The sequence below is a fragment of the Peromyscus eremicus genome, chromosome 9 (genome assembly GCF_949786415.1).
Source record: "Peromyscus eremicus chromosome 9, PerEre_H2_v1, whole genome shotgun sequence".
In the NCBI taxonomy this organism is placed as follows: Eukaryota; Metazoa; Chordata; class Mammalia; order Rodentia; family Cricetidae; genus Peromyscus; species Peromyscus eremicus.
Window position 1 is genome coordinate 25,927,311 of NC_081425.1, and position 26,848 is coordinate 25,954,158.

Consider the following 26,848-nt stretch of genomic DNA (forward strand, 5'->3'; position numbering starts at 1 on the left):
GTTATTACAGTCATGGCTGGTTTTACTAAGTATCTCCACCAAAGCTTTATAAACTTGCACAATCCGTCATCATTGGTAATAAAAATGAATTTTATAGGTGAGTGAAAATTAGTTAAAAGACAACCTGAGAGGACCTCACATACCTCTTCTGACGCAACAGAGGAGAGGACACAACTATTTTTGCTGCATGTATGGTACTGTCGGCCCAACAATGCTACATGTTTTCTATTTTTTTGTTTTTTTTGTTTTTTTGTTTGTTTGTTTTTCGGGACAGGGTTTCTCTGTGTAGCTTTGCGCCTTTCCTGGAACTCGTTTTGGAGATCAGGCTGGCCTCGAACTCACAGAGATCCACCTGGCTCTGCCTCCCGAGTGGTGGGATTAAAGGCGTGCGCCACCACCGCCACCGCCCGGCGTTACATGTTTTCTAAACGAACTCAGAAATACAAATTCCTTTATAGCGTTATACTGTGGAATCCTGCATAAGTTGTGGGTTTCTTTATTCTCTGGTAATAGTAAAACAACTACAACCAAGGAGTCTAACATTGCCTGTAAACAAATTAAAAACAACAACTACAAATCAGCCTTTGACTTACAAGCAGTGAAATGCTGACAAACATTTTTGATTGAATACAATACTTCTGGTTCTTATTAACTCTGAATCCAGGCATACTTGACATGATAGTTTGAAGTCCACTCCCCTACATCATTCTTTATGTATATGTAATTCAGATTACTCCTGTTATGTGAGACATTTTACAAATGTGAATATTTCAAAGAATAAGAAATGTCCAAGTGGTCAGCTCTAAGGTGCAGTGGGTAAAGGCACTTTTTACCAAGCTTAAAGACCTGTGTTGGATCCCCAAGACCCACATGGTAGGAAGAGAAAACTGACTTCCACCTAATTGTCCTTCTTCAGGGATGTATCTGCACACACACCCACACCCACACACACACACACACATACACACACACACACACATACACACTCTGCAACACACACAGCTACCCACCTGCCACACACACCATGCCAATACACAAACATACACTCACACCCACAAATAATGGAATAAATACAGTTTTAAATTAGAAACATCCATGAATATTCAAATTATTCAAAATTATTAGAATTAAATTGTATGGGAGTTTTAAAAGAATTTTCTACTTTTGTACTACACTTGAAAGACATTTCCCCAAGAATTAGGATGAGTTATCAATGTGTCCTAAAAGTGACAAAGTCTCTCCATGAAATAAAAATAGTAAAGGTGACAGACAAAAATAAAATATATTCATTGGACGGATATTATACCCTGTGAAATGAATCTGTCTTCATATGTAGGATGTAGTTAGAATGTCATCAAGAGGAGTGGCATTTATACTGACTCTCCAGGGGTTACTCATATCAGAGTCAAAATCTGACAATAGTTAATTCTTTCTCCATATCAGGTACTTTATTTATATTTTTATTGTTGTCTTACACAAAAAATTAAGATATAGACAAAAAGCTATTGCTTCTTTATACATGAATTAATGTAACCAATGAAGGCACCTGCTCACATTTAATTGACATAATTTCAAGTTAAATTAGGAAGACCCCACATCATGGCTCTCAGAAACACACCCTTGTTCAGTCAAAATCAAGATCATCCAACTCGACATAATAACCAATGGCTATGTATCCAGAAGCCACGCAAATCCCTATGGAAGATGAGTTCTCATTACATGCAGTTAAACAACACTTTGTTTAAAAAAAAATCTTTGCGAATAGCATGAGAGTCTAAAGTCTTTCGAACCCTAGTTCCATATCCACTGACATTACCAAGTCATTATTTTAAAAAATGTTCATAAAATGGAACTACCAAGTGAAAATGTTATGAAAATTGATAGTAGAGTAGTGATAAATCAACATGGAAAATATTAAATTTTGTGTATTACTTCTTTATTTAAATACTAGCATAACTAGATTTTTGATTCTTTGTTTCTGGTAATCCCATAGCCATTCATTTCCTCAGTTACTATGCAAATATTTAGAATGATAATTGCCTACTTGAATCTGGGAATCAATTCTTGTTTATATAGCTTTGAAAACTATTTCAAAGTACAGTTCTATTCTTTTGTAAGACAACTTGATAAAACAATTTTACTTAAACCAACAATCTACACAGAAAGGCTGGAAACTTCACAAATCAGTAAGTAGGCTTCGTTATAAGCAATCTTTATAAAAACAAAAGATATGCAAAAAACTCCAATTTTTTTTAATGTTAAGTATTTACAGTCACAAAGAAGTCAATTTTTTTTCTTTTTATTATCAGGCAGTTTCCTTTTTTAAATTTTTTTAATTTTTATTTTGCAATACAATTCAGTTCTACATATCAGCCACGGATTCCCTTGTTCTCCCCCCTCCCGCCCTCCTCACCTTCCCCCCAGCCCACCCCTCATTCCCACCTCCTCCAGGGCAAAGCCTTCCCTGCAGACTGAGATCAACCTGGTAGACTCAGTCCAGGTAGGTCCAGTCCCCTCCTCCCAGGCCGAGCCAAGCGATCCTGCATAGGCCCCAGGTTTCAAACAGCCAACTCATGCAATGAGCACAGGACCCAGTCTCACTGCCTGGATGCCTCCCAAACAGATCAAGCCAATCAACTGTCTCACCCATTCAGAGGGCCTGATCCAGTTGGTGACCCCTCAGCCATTGGTTCATAGTTCATGTGTTTCCTTTCGTTTGGCTATTTGTCCCTGTGCTTTATCCAACCTTGGTCTCAACAATTCTCACTCATATAAACCCTCCTCATTCTCGCTAATTGGACTCCCAGAGATCCACCCAGGGCCTAGCCATGGATCTCTGCATCCAGATCCCTCAGTAGTTGGATGAGGTTTCTAGCATAACAATTAGGGTGTTTGGCCATCCCATCACCAGAGTAGGTCAGTTCGGGCTGTATTTCGACCATTGCCAGCAGTCTGTTGTGGGGGTATCTTTGTGGATTTCTGTGGGCCTCTCTAGCACTTTGCTTTTTTCTATTCTTATGTGGTCTTCACTTACCATGGTCTCCTTTTCCTTGTTCTCCCTCTCTGTTGTTGATCCAGCTGGGATCTCCCGCTCCCCCAAGCTCTCTTTCCCTCGACCCTCGCCCTTCACTACCCCCACTCATGTCCAGGCCATTCATGTAGATCTCATTCCATTTCTCTGTCATTGGGCAATCCCCGTGTCTTTCTTGGGGTCCTGTTTTCCAGGTAGCCTCCCTGGTGATGTGAGTAGCAGTCCAGTCATCCTTGTTCCACATCTAGTATCCTCCTATGAGTGAGTACATACCATGTTTGTCTTTCTGAGTCCGGGTTACCTCACTCAGGATGATATTTTCTAGATCCATCCATTTGTCTGCAAACCTCATGATGTCATTGTTTTTCTCTGCTGAGTAGTATTCCATTGTGTATATGTACCACATTATGTTTATCCATTCTTCAGTTTTCTTTATTCTTTAAAGATGTAATTCTTTTGCATGAAATATTTGGGGTTAAGTATGCACACAATTTCTGCAATACATAATGTTACCAATGACTCTTTAAATTTATAATTATTATTTTTCATTATTGCCAGTGTTTATGATTTTGGAATACAATGATTTAATAATGTGACCAATGCAAAAATATATAACACCATAATTTCTCTACTTTGTGCTTACTTTTATTTTTTTCACATACTTTTTAAAAATGACCACAGTTGGTAAATACATACATATTACAGGGTACAATTACTGAATAAAAAAACCATTCAGGTAAAGACTAGAAAAACATCACTTAGCGTGTCAGTCTGATGCAAGTGGCTAAAAATCCAGGCCGCATTCTGATAACACAGATTTGACAGCACATTACCATCCCAACCCTCACTGGTGACTGAAAATTCTAACACTCAGCACTGACATCAAGTGACATCTCCGTAATATGTTCACTTTGAAAAATTCAGACAAGAATATGTGAACGTTCTTTGCAAACTGTAAAGTGCTGTGTAGGTATCGTTAGCGATTGGTATTATTCCTGTTCGGTGAGATTTCACCCGACCTAGAAGAAGGAAGAGTGGATTGTATAACTGGAAAACATGACTTACAGAACGTCTTTAAAAGGACAGGTATCTCATGTGCTTACTTCTAATGTTTTACTAAAAATTAAAGCATTGATGATTCCATGTATCTATGGTATGATTTTTTGAAAGCATACGGAATCATTAAATCAATCTAGTTAACATGTACATAATCTCAAATGCTTCAGATCATTTTGTGATGAGAACAGTTGGAATTTAGTATTAATACTTTGGAAATGTACACTACTCTGTTGCCAGTGGTAGTTACCTTAGTGGAGGACAACACAAACATCCACTTCTTTCTCTTTTTTCATGATTTTTTTTTAATTTAAGAAATTTTTTATTCATTTACATACCAACCACACATAAACCTCTCATCCCTCCTCCCACTCCCCCCCCCAGCCTTCCTAAGCCCAATCCATCAACCATCCCTTCCTCCAAAAGGGTGGGGGCTCCCATGGGGAGTCAGCAAAGCCTGGTACAATCAGTTGGGGCAGGACCAAGCCTCTCCCCACTGCATTAAGGCTGAGCAAGTCCAACTATAGGTAATGGGCTCCAGAAAGTGAGCTCGAGCTCATGCACCAGGGATAGATCCTGATCCCACTGCCAGGGGCCCCTCAAACAGACCAAGCCACACAACTCTCTCTAGGATCTCTGCACATGGGAGACCCTTTACTGTTCAACATATCTACACAATACTTATTATCCTTTGTTTTTGAGGAAAGCTATTCAGCTTGAGATCTAGGTTCTCTGCACATGGGAGACCCTTTACTGTTCAACATATCTATACAATACTTATTATCCTTTGTTTTTGAGGAAAACTATTCAGCTTGAGATGATGTTCTGGTTTACCATACTTTCCTAATAAGTTTCAATGTGCAAGTCTTTGGGACAGGCTACAGATTGTGTAGCTTAGGCTGGCCTTGTACTCTTTAAGTAGACCAGCATGGTCTCTGATTCATGCAGATCTGCCTGCTGCTACTTTCGGAATGTTGGCATTAAAGGTGTGTGCTCAGATTTATCCATATTAAAATTGTTTTTACTGTTGTTGCTGCCACTACTGCTGTTTATTTTCTCACCACTGAGTTTTGTATCTCCCAATATTTTCGGATATGAACCTCTTAGCAGACGTATGGACTGTAAATGGACTCTCCAAGACTTCCCTTTGTCATTGATGCTGCTCTTTCCTGCGTATTGCAGGAGGTTTTTCTTTGATTCAGTCCTATTTGTTTATTAATTGTCTATTATTATTTTTTTTTTGCCTGTCCCTTTGGGGTTTAATTCAGAAAGTTTTTGCCCATATGTGTATCTCTGGTTACTTTCCTATTTTTGTTGTTATTGTTTTACAGTCATTAATCTTCTATTTAAGTCTTTTTATAGACTTTTAAGTTGTACTTTGAATGAGAAGTGAAATAAGGGTCCAATTGCCTTCTTCTACATACAGAAATGAAACTATTTCAGTGCCATGGACTGTGGAAACTACTCTAGCCAATTGTATATATATATATATATTTTTTTCGAGACAGGGTTTCTCTGTGTAGCTTTGCGCCTTTCCTGGAACTCGCTTTGGAGACCAGGCTGGCCTCGAACTCACAGAGATCCGCCTGGCTCTGCCTCCCGAGTGCTGGGATTAAAGGCGTGCGCCACCACCTTCTTTATAACTTTGTTGGAATATTAATTGATATGACTCAGTTTATATCTGAACTCTCTAGTTTGTTCAATGTACTGTGTGTCTCTTTAATTTTTATTCCTTTTTTGTCTTGACAAAAATCATGCTTCATTAATTTACCATTGCTTTTCCATGTAAAGTTAAGTATTGTTCTTTCCAAGACTGCGAAGAATTGTGTTGGAATTTAGATGGGGATTGCATTGAATCTGTAGATTGCTTTTGGTAAGAGTGCCATTTTTACTATGTTAGTTCTGCCTATCCATGAGCATGGGAGATCTTTCCATTTTCTGATATCTTCTTCGATTTCTTTCTTCAGAGACTTAAAATTCTTATCATACAGGTCTTTCACTCGCTTAGTTAGTTACCCCAAGGTATTTTATATTATTTGTGATATTGTAAAGGTAAAAAATAGTAAAAAAAAAATTTACCATTGCTGAGTTATACAATTTCATATCCAGCAGTATGATCCAGGATAATTTGTTTATGATTGCCTTATCTCTTCATTATTCTTCACTATTCAATAAGAATTTTAGAATTTAAGTTTAATTATTATTTTGTAGTTTTCTCACTCTATACTACTATCTAGAGGTCTACATATATCCACATGGTTAAGGCAATTAAAAAATACAAGAATATCTCATAAAGGAAAGCTATACATATTCTGAAAGTATAATTTTTTAAAGCATAATAAAAACATAGAATTGATATTCTCGGATCTCCCACCAACACATTTGTAATGTGTTCTGAATTCCTGGGCCTCCTGCATACACTGCAGCTATGTAGAATGGAAAAGAACAGATGAATGTATTTCTTCACAATTTGGTCCCACAGAGACCAGCGTACTATTCTGAGTCAAACATGAACACTTTGGGAGAACAAAGCTTTTAAAAATTCTGGCTCAAAAAGTATCATAGTTGTCTCGAGCACATCCTTTTGAATTTTCAGAGGTTGTGTTTAGCAATTTAATGACAGTAAAAATGCTCCAATAAAATCAAGCCATAATTCACAGAAATAACTTAGGCAAATTTTTATTAGTAATTGTTTGTTCAAGCCAGTTTACTTTATGAAATTTATATACATCTAACATTTAAAGATTAAAAAACTATTAAATATATGATATATTTCTAAAATATAGAAGCATTAACAATTCTAATAAAATTGATATTGTTAAATTTTATTGATTCGTCTGCAAATCTCAAGGTATTTTGGAGGGGTGGCATGAACTGTAAGTAAAGTATTATTTAAATAAAAGTATAAAATATTTCTGTATTAGATTTTACCATATGAATCATGGATAACTTAAAATTATCAAATATACCTATATCATGATTATGTCTGTATTTATATTTAAAGGCTAATATACTCTATAAAGCATTTATGTATTTATATATCATGTTTTCCAACAGAACTAATTTTCAGCTTTTTTGTTATAAGAACTTCATTATACTATTGTCAGCAAGTGTCTGAAAACTCAAATTTATAAAGAAATCTTAAAATTTATAAGTTTTTATAAGTTTTGATTTTTTTTGAAAGATGTGCAATTGCAGCATTGTCTTTATAAAGAATGATTATTTAAGATAATGCTTCTAAATAGATTAGAAAGTGCCTTCAGAGCACAATGAGGCCACTCATTCTGCAGATGTGCTCAGTAGTCATTTCAGGTCTATACGCCCATGTCTGAGACAGTGGATGCACTACCAATGTAATTTGTATAATTTTTGAGAAAAGCACATAACTGAATAATATGCTTTGTTCTCATTAGGGCTGCTATTGCTATGATAAAACACCATGACCAAAAGAAATTTGGGGAGAAAGGGATTTATTTTGTTTACACTTCAGTATCATTGTTCATCATCCAAGGAAGACAGAGAAGGAACTCAAACAAGGCAGGAACCTGGAGGCAAGAGCTGCTGTAGTGGCCATCAAGGAGTATTACTTATGGTTTGCTTGGCCTACATTTTAATAGGACCCAGGACCACCAGCCAAGGGCCGGCACCACCAACAATGGCTAGATTTTATGGAGGCATTTTCTCCATTGACGTTTTCTCCTCTTAGATTCTTCTAACTTGTGCCAAGTAGACATAAAAGACTAGCTAGCCCATGATTGTTTCTATGGGTGGGATTAGATGATTTCTAAAATATTTATCAAAATAAAATACCAGTCTCTTTTGTTTTCCTCAAACCAGACACAGTATGTTAAATCTTAAGTAATATTAATATTATATAGGAGAGTGAAGATAAATAAATGTAAATGTAATTAATTTAGAGTGAAATAATGAACAAATTTGGACTATGAAGGGGCTCTGCAATTGTCATAGCAGGGAAGTAACCCACAAAGAGAGAAGAATGAGCCCCATGCAGATTGCCTTCCTCTATATAGATCAGACTTCAGGGAGTCTATTGCTAGGCGGTTCATTCAGCTTAGAGTAGACAATGAGCTTGTGCTTGGTTATGTTAAAATGATCTAACAATAACATGCAGATAGAGTTGTCCCTCAAGCACCTTGCAGTGGTGTGGAGCTGAAGTTTGAATGTGAGGTCCTGAGGAGAAACACAATGTTGACATCATCAAAGCTATGATCCTTTACATTGAAAACAGACTCTCTCTGCAAATGCTCAGTGATTTCAAACCATTCCCTAATCTATCATTCCCTTAAAGAAAAGGACATGAAGTAAGGCAACACTTAGAGTATTATTCAAATGACTATGAACTCATACACTTTGCAACATTTCACACCATCCTCATTTATAACAAATGACCTAATAATTTCGAAAACATGATACAAACTATTTTTTTCATGGCACTTAGGATGGGTGGAATGAATTTTGTCCATGAAAGTGAAGGTAATAAAGCCTGAGACCAGAAATTTTACACTGTTAGTTTATGTATATGAAAGTAGAATATTCGATGATAAAAATACATAGTCATATGTTAGATAATTCATATTTGACTTATTTTTTAAGAGTTGATTCTGCAGATTTGAGCTATGACAAACTGTCAATTCAACTCTTGCATTAAGAGACATTTATTTTTCATGATATCCTTTATATGGCAATATCTTGGATATCAATCCTTTCAAGTAATCAAAGTGCATTGAATAGAGTCATAAACAAAGGCAGCAATAATTTATTCTCATTGTAAGCTTTTCCAGCTGATGCATAGATATTTCTTATGATATTGAACATGATAATGCATTCTTATTTTGATGAAAGGAAAGTAAAAATTATACTTATTCTTTAAACTTGGTAAGTAAAGGAATAATTCTCCTACAACAATATTCTGAATTACCAAAACAAATCATACATTTTAACAAAAGAAACAGTCTTATGTTATGTTTAGGCTTTTTAATACACAAAGCAGTGAGTAACAGACTCAACAAATGTCAGCTTTGGAATATAACACTTTGTAAGTTTTTATCTGGGCCCTGAGCTAGTAAAGAACCAAACAGAAACTAGACCTGTAAAAAGGCTGATAAAATCATGAAGCCTTCACAAAGCCATAGTATACTCTGGGAAAAGATAGGAAATTGGGCAAGATTTAAACAAGAGTTTCACTTTAATATATTTATAACTACAAATATATAGCTGAAATGAAGTAAAGTGTCTGTCTCATTATAGCGGAAGTTTGTTATTGAAGAATTTTAGAGAAAAAGGGTCATTTTTATTGAATATCTTCTTAAAAGTATGTATGCAAATATAAATTATCCCAGAATGATTTAAATAGAGTCCCTATGGCAGAAAAGTTAAAAATTTATCTTAGAGTGGTTTTGACACAGTGTGAATGTGTTCCTTAAGTTCTCATAACTCCTATACTCTCACTTTCATTCAAGATGTAATGATCAACATGGTGACATAAGTTAATTTTATGCACATCACAATTACCAGTGATAGGAAAATGAGGCAATACCAACAGTAACAACAACCACAAGTTATTAATTTTAATGGAAATAGTAGACTCTGCTAGTGAGACCCAGGGTAGAATTTCAGAGTGGGCATGAAATCAACATATGTCAGCATTTATCTCTTACTAAATATATGTACATTTATTATCAGATGCTGTGAATGTTTCATTGTAAACTTCAGTTTTATTTCTTAAGACTATAAAGAAATTTGGCAGTATAGTGGAATTTAATGTGTGCTGAAAACAAACTGGAAATTACCTTGATTAAAAGTCTAGCGTGCTCCGATGTTTCCTGAATTTCTTCATTCCTAGACACAGAGACAATTTATGAAATGTAGAAGTGTTCATTAGCCATGCGTATTTCTGTGATAGCACATTTGTACTTCTTTTCCTTGCTCTCTGCTCTAGAAAGCATTTACTTTCTTACATTTGTTATTGTTTATGGCCAGTTGATTGAATTTTCATGATTAATTTGCAAAACATGCAGTTCTGTTCCATTAGAAAACACACAGTATATAAACAATTTCAAAATTGTGAGACATCAGATTTCGCCAAGCTCAACCTCAGTTAAACATCAGTCCTGAACTAAGCATTCTGAGGACAGTTAATAGCTTGTCATGTTTCTTATTCAACCTAGTGTCTTTTAATTGTTTTAATAGACATTTTTGCTGCTTTCTTTCTTGATTATTCATTGTTCACTAACACTTATACATAAATTTAATTGATATCAGCATTGTCTCTTGAGGTTAGGTTACATTTTTTATATTAAGAAAATTTTTTATTCATTTTACATACTAATCATAGATACCCCTCTTCCCTCCTCCTGCTCCTTCAGCCTCTCCCCCGCCAACCCACCCCCCATTCCCTCCTACAAGAAGGTAAAATTTCCCATTTGGGAGTCAGCAGAGCCTGATATAGCCAGTAAAGGCAAGTCCAAGCCCCTCCCCCTGCCTCAAGGCTGTAGGAAGTGTCCCTTCATAGGTAGTGGGCTTCAAAAAGCCAGCTCATGAACCAAGGATGGATTCTGATCTGACTGCCAGGGGGCCCCTTAAACATATCAAGCTACACAGCTCTCTCAATTATTCAGAGGGCCTAGTTCAGTAGCCAAGTAATGCTCAATCATACCACAAGGATACATGCTCAACTATGTTCATAACAGCATTATTCGTAATAGCAGAATCTAGAAACAACTTAGATGCCCCACAACTGAAGAATGGATTAAGAAAATGCAGTACATATACACAATGGAATATTACTCAGCAGTAAAAAATAATGACATCATGAAATTTGCAGGCAAATGGATGGAAATAGAAAATATCATCCTGAGTGAGGTAACCTAGACTCAGAAGGACAAACATGGTGTGCACTCACTCAGAAGTGGATACTAGATCTAAAGCAAAGGATAACCAGACTACAACCCATAGCTCCAGAGAAGCTAGCTAACAAGGAGGAACCAAAGAAGGACAAATGGATCGCTCTGGGAAGAGGAAATAGATGATTTCCCCATGAGTAAACTGAGGATGAGGGGTGGGCAATTGGAGGGTAGGAGGTGGGGCATGAGAATGTAAGGTTAGATTATTAAGAAGCACTGTGAAATTAAAATTCACCAATGGCTATACATCACTTAAGAACAGAAAATGTTCTCTTGACATGGGGACTCGGTTTTATTTTTTTAAGTATTCATTTACAATTGTACAAAGAAAATATAAAATAAAGTTTGCAATAAAATGCTATACAGCAGCTTGGGACAGGTAGGAAATCTGTTACAGTGCAAAATGGTCCTGATACACTCATTACTGTCCTGAGACACCATAAGTCTGGTAACACTTTGAAATATTATTTTATTTCCAAGAAATAGCGAAATGTCATTGTAAGATAATATCAATTTTTGCACAAAGCCTGTTTCCATTCTTAACAGATTGAATAATCTTAAAGCAATGAAGTAAAGTTAGTTCTATTCAATAAATAAAATGTGTGTATGTGTGTGTGTGTGCATGCGTGTGTGCATGAGTGTGTGCATGTGTGTTTGTATGGCAAAAACAAATTTTTAAAAATATAAAGATAAACATCTTTGTTTTTAGATAATTTTATATTATCAACCCTCAAAATTAGTTTTGTTCGTTTGTCATAATCAAGGAGAAATTCTTTGTGAGGCATGACATTTGATCCTGCAAGTTTCTAATGGGAATTACAACATGAAGTTCAGCTTGGTGACTTTATATGCTTTTGAGTTAAGCTCTCAATTCTCTTCTGTGTTCTAGAACAAAATGAACTGAGGTATACTGATAGCACTATAACTCATAGGAAGTGATTTTTTTTTCCTGTAACACTGACCATCATTTTTCTTCCTCTTCTCTGGACTAATGTAACAAATGGGGAAAATTTATCTAGAGTTTTACTTTGCAGTCTTCCTGAGGCTACAGGAAAGTATTAGAGTATGCTATATCCTCTAAGGCTATGCCAAGGTTCTGCGGTCAAGTTGTGGTGCTATAAGTATGTCTCACATCTACAGAATTTTAGAAGTGTGACCTCTGTTCTTGGTGAGCCATTAGCTAGATATGTTATCATTCCATTTCCACATGAGATTAATTTACAGGGAAGTTTGCTAGATGACAGCCTAGCTTTATTATTTGAAGAAGGGGAAACACCCAGAGACACAGTGTGCATCAGGAACATGGAAGTCACAGTCTTCATAGAATAAGTCTAGAAAGTGACCTCTAAATACTTATTCTGTATTCTTGTCATTACAAACAGGTCATTAAGCACTACCTACTCTTTAGGAGACATGATCACATAAGGGTATAAAGTAGGATACAGGGGCATTGCTATCTACTGGAGAAGATACAATAACAAGACTGTACAAAAACATAAAGTTACCAAATGGGAACAGAGTTGGGCAACAACTAATGGATTCGAGAACATATCTAACAGTGTACCAGATGTCCCTGTCAGTTACTAATGTTCATCTAATCCTTGGCTGGTAAACTTTACCTCACAGACTCTTTCTATACTTTGCATTCAATTCAAACACTCTTTTGATCCTTGTGTATTTTCTTTATATATGGTATTTATAGCACAAACTTTTTATTCTGTTTGCTAGTACATTATCTATTATAACTTCATAGCTCTGAACTGAACCCCCTTCATAAATTCTAAAGTTGAGTGCAGAGAGGACCACCTTATTTAATAGTGCATTTATAGCATGTGATTGTTCTCTCCCACATACTGTCCAAACAACACTTGATGGTTGCATTGAGTAACACATGAAGAAAATCTGTTTGCCACAGAAATGTCATTTTGTCAAAATTTTATGTATTAGATAAATCTTTCACTTGAGGTTGCTTACCCCTCTTCAAGATTAGCTCTAGATCAGCATTTCAGTTTAGCTCTGCCTAAATATGTTAAGAAGTGTTTGGAGGCTTGGAAATGTGTTCACTCACAATTACCTCCTTAAACAAATATAACCTTCATGAAAATTACCAAATTAGACATGTATAGAAAATAGAAAATGCTAAACATTTTGAAATGATGGTTTGTTTCTTTCTGACAAACAGGAGAAAATAACAAGGTTCTGACAGGAGTTGCCCTTCTAAGTACCACTTTTGCTGATGCACCCCCACCCAGAAATAACGCATGAATGTATTCTGAAAACACAATTTATTCACAGAATTTGCCTGTCTTTGTTAGTTCTGAGAAGATAAAACGACTTGATTTGAAAAGTCCCTGTTTCCCTTCTCTGTGCTATCTTATTTTAGCAAGCAAGGAACCATTTTTTCTCATATGCTTTATTTTAATTAAGCATGCATTGTCCATCTATCACTCTACTTCAGATGGGCCCCACTTGATTATTATGTCTCATCCCCATGTCTTAATCTTCTTTTTCTGGGAAAGGAATGAAAGAACACACAGTAATAAGATATTTCATTGTGTTTTCCTTTGTGAGAGGTGGGAGGTCTCACCTCCAATCAAGACAAGGTAACCTATGTGCAAAATACCCCATTCTGACTTGCTGGTACATTAACCATCCTGATGGGTTCTAGTTTCTGACTAATGAATGCTTAATTAGAATGTTCTCAAATGCGCAAATACTTTATCAAAGCTGACCTGTTAGTAATATACCTTTTCCTTATTTCTTATTTATAGAAGAAACAAACTTTAAATAGTTTGTGCTCTGTTTTTTGTTGTTGTTGTTGTTGTTTTGTTTGTGATAAACATTTTAAAGGAATTCAAATATTTGTATCAAATAGTTAATTAGAGGGTTTATTTTTACAACAAATACACATTGGTATACGCAGTCCTAACTAAAGAACCAGTAATACAGCTAATTAAACTTCATAAACTTTACAATTATAAGTTAGAACATTATGGAACAGACTAGAATAGCATATGTCCACACCTGAACACCAGAACCAGATTTCTTTAAAGAACTTGGTTAAGAAAATCCCTAACCATTTTTTTCTATCTAATACTTAATAGGAATTTTTAAAAGTGTTAATATTACTAAGCAGATAAAATATTTAACATGGGGATACTGTCCATAGAATCAGTGAAACATTGTAAGTGGTAGTAGAAAAAAAACCCATCTTCATCTAGTTACTATTTAAAAACTGGAATTGCTTTTATTGTAGTTTTATCTCACTGAAGCAATCTTGTCTGGAAATTTGGTTTTCACTATAAATAAAGGAGAAAGAATTTGGAGGATACATATGCTTAACCTATTTAAAACATTTTGAAATAAAAACAGTATGTAATATGTGTGTGAAACATTACCTATCATCCTAACAATATTTTCTGTATCAGTTTAAAAAAAAAAGTTAAACAAAGTAAAACTTCTATTATGGATCTAAACATGCAAAGGAAAGTTAAAACATTGTAAAAAATGCCATGTATAAACTGCCAAGGTTCATGCATCATTAATATTTTGGATTTCTTTATTTTATTATTTTTTTAATCTGATAATGTTAAACCTTTTGAAATTAAGATATATCTTACAGTTCTTTGCTTGCAAAACTTGTCCATCCTGATTTCAGGGAGTATTTCTTGTCAGTGGCATGTTCACATTCAAATAGAGTCTATTGATCAGGTTTTACATATTACATCGACACAATACTTTCATCTTGTCTGACATCCAAATTCTACCTTTGTCATTTTACTCAATAATGTCTATTATTGCACCTCATATCTACATTGAGGAATCCCAATTAGGATCACATCTTATAGTAAGTTGCTATTTTTCTTCAGTCTTCCTAATCTTGAACAGCTCCTTAGTCTTAAAAATTAATATATGAAATGGATAGTTGTGGAGAATGTGGTCCATTTTTTACCAGAATGTTTCTTATTTTGAATTTGATGCTTCTTCTTCATTAGATTCAGATCTTTATCTCTTCGCCACTATGTGACCCAAGTGAAATTGTGGTCTTTCAGGGTGTCACATACATATAGTGCTGGTCTTTCTTTATATATATATATATATATATATATATATATATATATATATATATATTCTTTGATATATTTGATATATTCTTATTGAGCACTTTTCAGGTTCTAGGCAATGCCTAACATAACAGAAATATATAAAATCTTAATGTATTTTATCTACTCTAATTAGATTCCAACTAGACATTCAGTAATTTTAAGCATTGCATTAGTTGATGCAGCAAAGATGTTTGAGAGCATAAACAGTTTAAATCCTGTGATAGTGGTTATAAAAATACTTTGTTTCTAATGGAATTTTATATGGACTAGAAATCTGGTCTATGTGAGTGTAGGCTGATCATTCATGCTAAAATACTTTTTCAAAGAGCTTCCTTAAAATAATAAACATCAAATGTAGAATTGCCTATTTACTTCTGTACATGCAAATAGATGCACTATTTGTTATTATTATTATTATTATTATTATTATTATTACTATGTGTGTTTGGTCATGGTAATATGGGTTTAAGAACATCTATGATTACACAGAACTACAGAGAAAGAGTCTTTTCTATTTTAATGTTTAGCAAGGTAGGACTATCTTTCTTTTGGAAGTAAATTCCTATTGGCCCACAGAGAGTATAAACATGCCTGACAATGCAATTCAGACAAAGGGCTTCCTCTTTAAGACAAGTTCACTTTTAGGAGGAACTGTGATATTGGGACTCAGACTGAGCACGTTGGGAAGATACATTGCCCTGGGTTGGAGTTAAGTAAATAATCTCAAGCTTTCTGTTTCTAACCATCTCCATGTGCAGACATTAAGATTACTTCTCTGCAAACTCTCTAGTTCAGTTTTTGTTGCTGATGTATCTGTTTAGTTTCTCATTTAGGAAGGGTATTAACAGATCAGCCTGCCCCATGTGATTTCCAAAGTCTGGTTTAGAAGATCGAACTGTCAATGTTTAGATTTCTTCTTGCTATTTATGCTTATCTTGAGTCCCTTTATAGCAACGGCAATTTCTTCTTCACTGTCTTTGTTTAAAGGTCATTTTCTTATCAGCCTATGAACTACAGCTTTTAATAGCCTTCTGTAACCTAGCCTGTGTCCTCTCCCATATATTTTCTTCTTGGAAGAAAACTAAAACTATTTGAATATTTTTCTTGATGGTAATTCTTATCCTCATCCTTGACCACCATCAAGAGCTGCATTTGAGATTCTAGGGGTTAACTCAATGATAGAATGCATTGGAAGGGCTTTTTAGTGTGAAACATAGGGCTGCCTGTTTCCTGTTAGATAGACAAACAGTCAATAAATTGTGCAAGACCTTGGCTTTAATGCCTAAAACTCCCTGAAAATAAATAATAAAATATTTTTCCTCATGCATTATTTCAAGCTGGCTTAGTAATAAAACATGTAATTTATTTTTATTTCAACTAGGTGTGCCATATTATTCTGGTAGATAATACTTTACCTACTTCTTGTACCAGTTTATTGAAATTACGCAGACATAATGTCCTCCCCGTGAGCTTTAGTCTATACCTGTTCACTTGCTCATGTGAAAAGCATACAAACAGGGCTTAGGATTAGTTCTCCTCAAATGTAATCCAATTCTACGGGCTTCTGATTCTTCAGCTATAACCTTAAATTAAAACTTAAAAAAATGGTTGCAACATTTTTCAGTTTTTACTTTTTAATTATATTGGAACATAACCTTGGGTATATTAGTATTCAAACATCTGGAAATTGCTTTCAGTGTTGTTATCTGCATTTCATGAGAAGAAATTATGTTTACTCAGGATCCTCCTATAAACTGCTTTGTGCTGAACATCAGTCTCTCTTAAAATATTTCTCATGTTCAATGTAGACTTTGTGTCTCTGCTTCTTTGCTTTAGCAGTAGCAGAATGTTCTTACTCTAAATATAAAATTATAAAAAGAACAAGAAACAATATTTTCTTTAATTAGCCTCTTCCTTTGGGGGTTTTAGAAGAAGGGTTATGACTTGACAAAGATCCTTCCCATCTGTTCCTGTTTGTTTGGTTTTATTTTGACTTCCTTTCGTTGTCTTATCAAATATCACATGAATCATTAACATTTGTTTTCATCGCTTGTTTTGATTTCCTTTGCTTCACATGATTAAGACATTATGTTGAGACAGGGTTCGTGCTAACATATTTTATATTAACCTCATATTCTTTAGGCAAATATTAAACTTTCTAGATATATGATTTTATGTGTTTACTTTCTCCTGTGTTAATATTCTCCTCCACTCTACAGTAGTAAAGAGTGTGTGCATACAACGGTTTTGTGAAAGTTGCAACCTTCATTTGATTACAGGTGTCTGAATATGGGTTTGAATACATAGGTGTTGACTTCCTCATAGAATGTACAATTCTTAAGGTCTTTATGCAAAAGGTAGATAAGAGTTCCTTGTATGTGTTTGGCAGGGATTTCTATTCAAAACTAAAATATATATCCATTCATATGTTTTTTTGATATTTTGCAACTGTATACTCTCTTTGTACTGATTTTCACCCAGTGGGGCATGATACTCTTGTTACCACCTGATGAGGCAATTTGAAATGGTTGTCATTTACATGTTATCATGTTATAAAATTATGTTAAATAATGTTATTGATAGAATGCTACCTCACTGGCTATATAAAACTTGTTATTATTCAATAGTATAAGTTTTACGTCTGGAATAAGAAAGGTAGCTTTCATTAGACGTTATCAATAACTTCAAATAATAGCACACGACAAAACTTGAAGCCCCAAAAGCTAAACTTATTTGTGGGCAAAAGACAAAGACAGAAATTTCATGACAGTTTCCCCATTCCTCCAGTCTTTTTCATAAAGGTTAATATTATATAAAATCCATAAACTTGGGTCTAATATTATGATTTCCAATGTTGATATTAAATTATGAGATCATACTGGATAGATTGTTAGAATGCTTGCCTAGCATTCCAATGCCTTGAGTTCAATTTTTAGGACAAAAAAATAAAAGACCTTAATTAAGTTCATTTTTATGATGGTATTTAAAATATTTCTTCATTTTGTTATCTGTAGATCTAAATCTGCATCATAATAAGCAGCATACAAAAATTCACACCTGTGGTAAACTATTCAGTGATCAAGATACTTTCCTGTGTACCAAATTATGGCTGCAAGTATCAAATCACAATGAACTCTGAAACTATTAGGGATTTGTAATTTAAATAGTTTCACTCAACCCCTACTCCCAAATGCTTTTAATTAGAACAGACTTTTTAATTAAGTACTCCCATGCACAAAGTTTAGCTTGATGATTTCTTCTGTCATATCAACCTCCCATACAAAAGCAAATAATCATTGTGTCAAAGGAAAACTGGGGCTTTTTTTATTGAAACTGGAATATAAAAACTCCAGTTTTGATTACAATCTGTGTAGACTAAAGGGAAGGCCCTGTCCTTGGAGCAGAGCAAAGGGGATGAGCCATGAGGAGGTAGTGCATGTTGGAGACTGAATTTATTCCAGGGTTTAGTTAAGGAAACAATGCAGAATGGAGTGGACACAGAATCTGTGTCCCTATTAATATCAGATCACTGCACCTCCACTTGTTTTCTGTGAAAATGTCTGAGGCACTAAGCCTCCTCAAGCATTCCAATCCTTATTTAGGTAAAACAATAAGAATACTTTTTTTTGAGGTATAGGGAAGTGGAGATGGCGCCCAACATGGGGCAAGAGTTTCCACCTAAAAACTGAGAAAAGATTCTAAAACGGAGCTAAAAACAGTTCCTAATTGTCTCTCTCAAATGAGCGGCAGCTGCCGATTTGAGCTACCTGTGTGGGATGTTCTGTATGGCAAATGTGTTGTTGATTGGTCAATAAATAAAACACTGATTGGCCATTGGCTAGGCAGGAAGTATAGGCAGGAGAAGGAGGAGAATAAAGCTGGGAAGTGGAAGGCTGAGTCAGAGAGACACTGCCAGCCACCACGATGAGAAACAGCATGTGAAGATGCCGGTAAGCCACGAGTCATGTGGCAAGGTATAGATTTATAGAAATGGATTAATTTAAGCTGTAAGAACAGTTAGCAAGAAGCCTGCCACGGCCATACAGTTTGTAACCAATATATAAGTCTCTGTGTTTACTTGGTTGGGTCTGAGCGGCTGTGGGACTGGCAGGTGAGAGAGATTTGTCCTGACTGTGGGCCAGGCAGGAAAACTCTAGCAACATGGAGACTTAATATTTTTATCAATTCTTTTAGAATTTCATTTGTCTATACAATGCATTTCTCTCATACTCATCCTTACTCCTGCCCTAACTCATCCTAAGTCCACACCTAGATACCCAAACTGCTCCCCAATCCCTTTCTTCCACATTTTTTTTTAATTAACCCACCAAGTCCTGTTTGTACTACCCATGTTCTAATGGGTGTGGGGTCATCCACGAGAGCATAATCCACCTACTAGGGTAATAAAAATGTCAATAACAACTGAATCTCCTTCCTCCAGAAGCTATCAACTGTCAGTATCTCCTAGTGGCATGAGGGGCTTTTGATATCCCCCTGACTCTGTGCTAGAATTTTGAATAATAAAAAAAGTAAGTCTGTCTTTGGGGCCCACAAGCCATGAGTTCTTGGCCAGTTTTTTATTATCAGATGTACACTTCCTCCTATGGAGCAGGCTCTAAATTCAACCAGGAAGCAGTTGTTAAGCCACGTGCAATTGTGCCCCTGTTGCCATATCCATGGAATATCTTGTCACACAGGTCATGATAACTTTTACTCCTCCAGCATCACACATAGCACCTGCCAGTATTTTGAAGGAAAGTTTCTGATTCAAACCAGTTTAATATTGCCATGTCGTATCAGTAAAAGGTATGGTGTCTGAAGCAATAAAGTCTTACCATGAGAATATGATAGGCAACCAAGTACAATGGTAATACTTGCATTGTTCAGGGGATCACCAAGACAACCTTCACCAGAAAATCAAGAGGAAGTTCCCACATACAGTGCTGGGATTACAATTTGTCAACTTCTGACTTCTGAAAGGAACACTATCCCTCATGTAAGAAAACTAAAATTAATCTTTTTGAGTGTGTGTGTCTGTGTGTGTGTGTGTGTGTGTGTGTGTGTGTGTGTGTGTGTGTGAGAGAGAGAGAGAGAGAGAGAGAGAGAGAGAGAGAGAGAGAGAGAGAGAGTTTATGAAATAGTAAGTTTCCACATGGCCATTTCAAACATCCTTAATGTTAGTTCTGCTAACTAACCCTTTCTGCTACCCTACTCTCCTATTCCATCTCCACACTTAAGACTTAACCTTTAATGTATCTTTAGTACAATATGTATTTGGGAAAATTTAGCTCTACTGATAATAAAGACTCTTTCTGATTTCTTTGGATGAAAGCTTTTACTATTTAGATTGTGTATCTTGTAATACTTTGGAAAAATTTACTCAGCATCCAGACTAGATTTTTTTTCTGTGACTACAACACATAGAAACACATAAAGATGATATGAGGAATGTGGTGTGGTACTTGCAGTCTTCCAGTCGGGTGTATGAATAAAGTGAGGTGATAAAAGACAATCCTAGTACTGGAAAGATTACTCAGTGATTAAGAGTACCTCCTGTTGGTTCCTAGCATCTAAGGTGAACAGTTTATAACCTTCCATAACTCTAAATCCAAGAGATCTGATGCTCTCTTCTGACCTCTGTGGCAACCACATACATGTGGCATTCACTTACACATGCCATACATAGAAACACATGCAAAAAATAATAGTTAATGTTATTCAATAGCATTTTATTTAAAATTTTAAATGTAAACTTTATAATATCCTAATTACTTTTAACATATATTGTTTCTTCGAAAGTTTAACATTTGGGATGGTGAGATGACTCAGTGTATAAGGGTCTGATGATCTCAACTCATTTCCCCTAACACAGAAGATGGAAGGAGAAAACTGATGCCAGCATTTTGTCCACTAACATCCCCCAACATACACACACATTCATGGTGGAATGCACATACAAATACACATACATATAATAAATAAATATTTTAAATGTTTCAGGAAGCTTAACAGTTGCCACATCAAAACATTTAAGGGAAGCACTGTGTTAAACCATTCTGCTTCTAATATTGGCAGGAACATGGCTGTTTCTTTCATGGGACTTACCAGTTTGGACATTCACAATCAATTTTTAAGTTGCATGGACTGGCAAACAAAAGTCAGACACCTTTAAAATTAAATAATTTTAATAAGCAGGAGCTGAAGAGTAAATTGAAAGGAGAGAGAACTAACTTTTTACACTGCTAAGGAGAACAGGCTGAGTATATCAAGACAGAGTGAAGCTTGATGTACTGTAGAATGGTATGGTCAGAATCATGGTGTTTCACGCCACTATGGAAGTAATATTCTATTTCTGCAAATTACACTAATGTAAAACATGACAAGAATGTGGAATTTGGACAAATCATTGTTTCTATGAAGTAAAATGTGCTTTACCATTGACAGAAGTTTTATACTAATTACTATCTCTATCTGCTGTAGACTGTATAACAGCACTTAAGTGAGATGCGTAAATACTTTTCTGTTTTCTGAATTGTATTCTGGGCTGTTTCTATTTCCTTGTAGTTGGACACTTTCCAAACATTTATACTGATACTTATTTTTCAAAGTGTGGAAAAGATTTTTCGTATCATTCTATCTTCTCTTGTAGCTGGGAATATTTGAACCTCTGTCATATTTTACATACATCTGAAGACTAGGTCAACCACTGAGGGGACAGGATAGAGTGTAATATATCTGAAAAATGAACTTCTGTTTTGTTTGTGTTTTGTATTGGATAATTAATTCCCCATTTCTTATTTCTGCTTCTTTTGAATAGATTATACAATATGTCCAAGATTTCACTCGTTTTCATTTCCCACAAAATTGTGTTTTAAGCTTGGATAGTATACTCATATATTAACATTTATTTCTTCAGTTCATCTCACTACAGAGAAAAAAAAGCTCTACCTAATTGGTGGTGCTAAAATAATGGTGGTTGTTTTCAAGTAAATAGCAACACATGTGCACAATAGTTACATCAAGAATATTTAACAACACCTCCAGAGCATGAGAAGAGGCTCAGGCTTTTCTGATGGAGATACACCTGAGTGCATTCCCAGAAAATTTGGTTCTGCAAGCTTGGTAGGAGCAATTGTCATTCAACAGAAATCACTAGCTTTGCATATCAGTAATTAACATACACACATACCCTTATCTATTTTCTGAGTGGTATGGAACTGATATCATTGTAGCAAATATATATTTATGAGAACTAAGAATTCTGTATCCTCCTTGAGCCTATGAACTCATGTAATTGTGAAATTAATTTTGAGGATATGTGAAAACTGTTACATCCTAAGCAAGTGAAAGTAAGATAAAAACCAGAATTTCATACCAAATCTCATATATCTTATATCCACATTTATCCCTCAAATACTATGTCATTAATTATTTTTATCATTTGTTTTAGATGGAAGACTGTATTTGAAAACTACCGTCATGTACTGAATCTTTCCTGTTGAAGAAATCCCTCCTTTATTACAGAACTCTGGAGTCAGACATTACTCGTTGGAAAGTTCAGGAAAACAAAAACAGTCCATATAAAGGAACTTCTTCAATTTTGTGTGTTAATGTTCTTTAACATTTAAGTATTCCACAAAAGCAGAAAAGTTTCCGCCATTGATTTTTCCACCTGTGGTTCATACCAGAGACTGAGAATGTTTATAAATGTACACACACCAATCTTCTTACAGCTAATAACTCACCTGTGCTGCTGGACATGTGTACAGAGTTAACGATGGGTCTGAGGAAGACCTAGCTTTGGTTTGTTTTCTTTTTGTTCCTCTTAATGGAATGAACCATTTTTTCCTCTTCTGAAAATTCTGTAACTGAGTGCATCAAAAGACTTTATCGCAGTGTTCACCCAGACTTACAGAACTGTGTCCCACGGAAACCAGCAAGAACACATGGGGATGAATCTGTAAGGGGCGCCGAGGATTCTGGTGGGGAATAAGAGAAGTGAGAGTATTCTGTTACATTCAATTTTAAACTCTGTAATTGCGGATTTTCTCCCGAAGACTTTTTTCATATACTTTCTGAAAGACCAACAAATGTATGTTAACAGCTCAATGAAATGACATTTTGCATATCTGAAGCAGAAGCATTGACTATAAACCAAAAGGTTTCACTGGTGGTCTCTTTTTCTTAAAGATAAAAAAAATATATAAATATATATATATAAATATAACATGTTTTCATTCCAAACTGGTAGTGATATATAGGATTAAAAACAATAATGTTGCTTCTTACTCAAACTGTTGGTCACATGTACAGTATATAAACATAAAACTCACAGGAAGGTATTATGTATGCAGTAGTATACTAGTGTTTAGGAAATGAAAATTTTAGAAAATATGTTTTGTCACCCTGTTGGTCAGAAAGACGTCTTTCTGGTTTTAACGCATGCAGGCATGTAAATATTTGTCTGGAGTCACAGTATTAATGAATGAGATCTTATGAATCTGGTGACATCAGAACTTTGTGTCGGCCACTTTTATTTGTATATTGATCCCTAGTGAGTGCCCCAAACTCCACTACAGAGGATGAATTGTGGCTGGCCAGTAAATCAAAACACCAGAGATATTTTTATATGTTAATGTCATATTATGTTAATGTTGCTGAAAAACAAAACTCAACAAGCCCTTGGTGTATTGGTCCAAAACCATGTAGCCCTGAGTGATGAAGTTAAACTGTGCTGTGCTTCCCACCCTGTTCAGAGGGAAGGGTGGCTACGTGTTATTTTTACTGTCTTTTTGAAAGTTACAGTATGTGTTTTCACATTTGTGCATATAACTGGAAGGAAAGCTGCAAACAGTGCTATTCCATGCTGAAGTTACCTTTGTTTTTACACAATGGAAGTGACACTTCTAAAGACTCACGGGAATCAGTGCGGTGGCTGTACATTTTATGATTTTTCTGTCATCTTAAAGTTTTATAATGTAACATTTTTATTACCATAAAACAACAAAGTAATAAGTCTGAGGAAGCTAGCTTCAGTGTTTAAAGATAGTTCTGATTGGATAATCACTATTTGGTTAAGAAAAAGTTTCCCATTATGGATATGTGTCACTATGCTTCTATGCTTTTTAGGTCTCCCTTGCGGTTCTGAAACATAACTAATTCTTGGCTGTAACTTGCTATTAACCGGTTAAGTCCATTTTTCATACAATAAAGGGTTATATGTACAGTTCTTCTTTTAGCTTGCTTTAAAAGGGAGTAATGTTTTAATTTAAAATATTGTTAGTAACTGCTTTGTAGAAACTTGGTTTGCTGAGCATAATTCTTCCATGATCATGTTTTGTTGTTTGAGGAAAAGAGATTCTATTCCTACTTACATGTATTTTTGTTTGTTTTTCCCCTACATACAGTCCTTAAAAGATTACAACACTTAAAATTAGAGCGACTTGTGTCAAGCTTTGGAGTCATACATTGGCAGACTTTTTTTTTAAGCCTACAATTTACATAGGTAGTCGAGTTGGCCATTGCTCTGCTCCTGGCCTGGAGTCACCTGTTAAGTGGGGCAAATGGTTTTAAAATACATACGTGGAAGACCGCTGAGAATGCTTTAGTGTTTGGTTCAATAAAAAGAAAATTTATGAGGATTGGAGACAAAAGCTGTCCACTGTATGTTGAGACTCTTATTAATCTGTTGTAAATATTACAGCTCACAAAACGTTATTGTAAGTTTGTAACTTAATTTTCCCCTTTTTAGTTAAGCAGGTTTGTTTAGAAATTTGTGTTTTGATGTAAGCAAGTAAAATTCTGTCCATTTTATTGTTTCCATGCTTTTGTAATCTTACAAATATTAACGTCTAGTTGTTCTATATTATAACCATATTTGCGCTCTATGCAAGCCCTTGGAACAGAACATACTCATCTTCATGTAGGACCTATGAAAATTGTCTATTTTTATCTATATATTTAAAGTTTTCTAAAAATGATAAAAGGTTATTACGAATTTTGTTGTACAAAATCTGTACAAAAATCTGTTTTTACATCATAATGCAAGAATTGGAAATTTTTCTATGGTAGCCTAGTTATTTGAGCCTGGTTTCAATGTGAGAACCACGTTTACTGTTATTGTATTTAATTTTCTTTTTCTTTTCAACAATCTCCTAATAAAAATGTCTGAAATCGCCTTGTGACTTTATTTACCGTTTGTCTTTATTATAGTCTCCGAAATGCATTGCATCGAAGGAATATTTACTTTCTAATGGGAAGCATCTAAAAACAACATAAGTCAGCTCTTTGCAATGCTCAGGGAGCAATGCTCAATGATTTTATTTAACATGCAACGGCTTCTATCTCTAATATGAATTACTGTGGTGAAAAACATCATAAAAGCACACTCTGTAGTTATTGTTTAACAAGCAGATTTTCCATATTTTGTTTCTTGCCAGCTAAGCAAACTGCCCACATATACATGATTTATTTATGTACATTTCTCAGTTTATGAAGCTGTTATTTGTACCTTTTTCCTTTATCTCCTTATATTCCCATGATTCTTATTTCACAAAGCTTTGTGCTGAATAATGTAAAGCAGACATGTTGATGGAACAAAATACATAATTCCCATATCTGTAAGAGTATGGATTTCTATCTCTAACTCCATGGTTTGCTTTCAACTAGATCATCAGAAAAAGTACATCTTGAAATTATAATATCCTTTTACAATATCTAAACACTTTAATCAATCTGCAGTACAACACTTGAAACTATATCAAGTTGCTATTTCTGTAAATATTCTAAGCATTTATAAGCAGATGGAAAAACTGACTTTTTCCTTGGTCAAAATAAATGACCTTAGTGCATTTCATGAAACAAAATACTAATAAATTATAGTTTTTCTTAGTAAAAATAGAAAATGCTTATATGATCATTATTAATAGACTTTTGTCTTCTGTCTTTAGGTACTTATGCCAGTAAGACTTGTCTTAGAATGTCATAAAAATCTCTGTGAGCTAGTGGAATTTGATAGAAATTTAGGTTTTCCCCATGTGTTATTATTCCAGAATTATCTTAAAATATGAATCAATTGAGCTGCATTTTAAAATGTATAAAGTAGAGATGTTAATAGAATCAAAACATTATTGGGATAATGTATGAAGAATAAGTTTACCTCATGTGCATTAGTATAGAAACACTGAACATTGGTTCATTCATTCATTTAAACAGATTCACAGATAAGGCCTATCTGCTCCCAAAGGTGCTGTAGTACATCTTTCGATGACCAAAGCTAAAACACAGTTGTCCCAGTGAAGCTCTAAGCTGGTTAGAATAGGGAATCTTACAAGAATACGATCAAAAAATGCACATATGCCTTTTGCTGTAGTAGATATTAATGGACATTACTGGAGTATTGGTTGGACACTTTCCCATCAGGTAGTAATCACCTAGTAATCTTTTATTTTTACATTAATCTTCTAGGTAATAGTAAAAGTTTATTTGACAAAAGGATAAGAATCTTTAAAAAATAAACACACATATTTTTCCAATGAGTAAAGCACCATATCTGTTATTCTTTTCATATTATTTGATCATTCATTTCAACTGCCTCATTTTTTAATCAATGATCAAAAACCTTTTAAGGTAAGTAGTGCATTAAATCTCAGACAAAAATTATGTTATCAACAAATTCCTGATACATTCACAATATTGGCTATGTATGTACAATATTTACATCTCATTATTTA

At 34.8% G+C, this 26,848-nt stretch overlaps 1 protein-coding gene across 1 annotated transcript in view; it reads left to right on the plus strand.

Annotated features, from left to right (window-relative positions):
- Dach1 (dachshund family transcription factor 1) overlaps positions 1–25,272 on the plus strand; it is a 390,311-nt gene extending 365,039 nt beyond the window's left edge. Inside the window, exon 11 of the mRNA XM_059274317.1 lies at positions 22,567–25,272. Within this exon, the coding sequence (XP_059130300.1) occupies positions 22,567–22,604 (38 nt within the window). The 3' untranslated portion in view covers positions 22,605–25,272. The remainder of the gene's footprint in view (positions 1–22,566) is intronic.
- Positions 25,273–26,848: the final 1,576 nt, after the last annotated feature.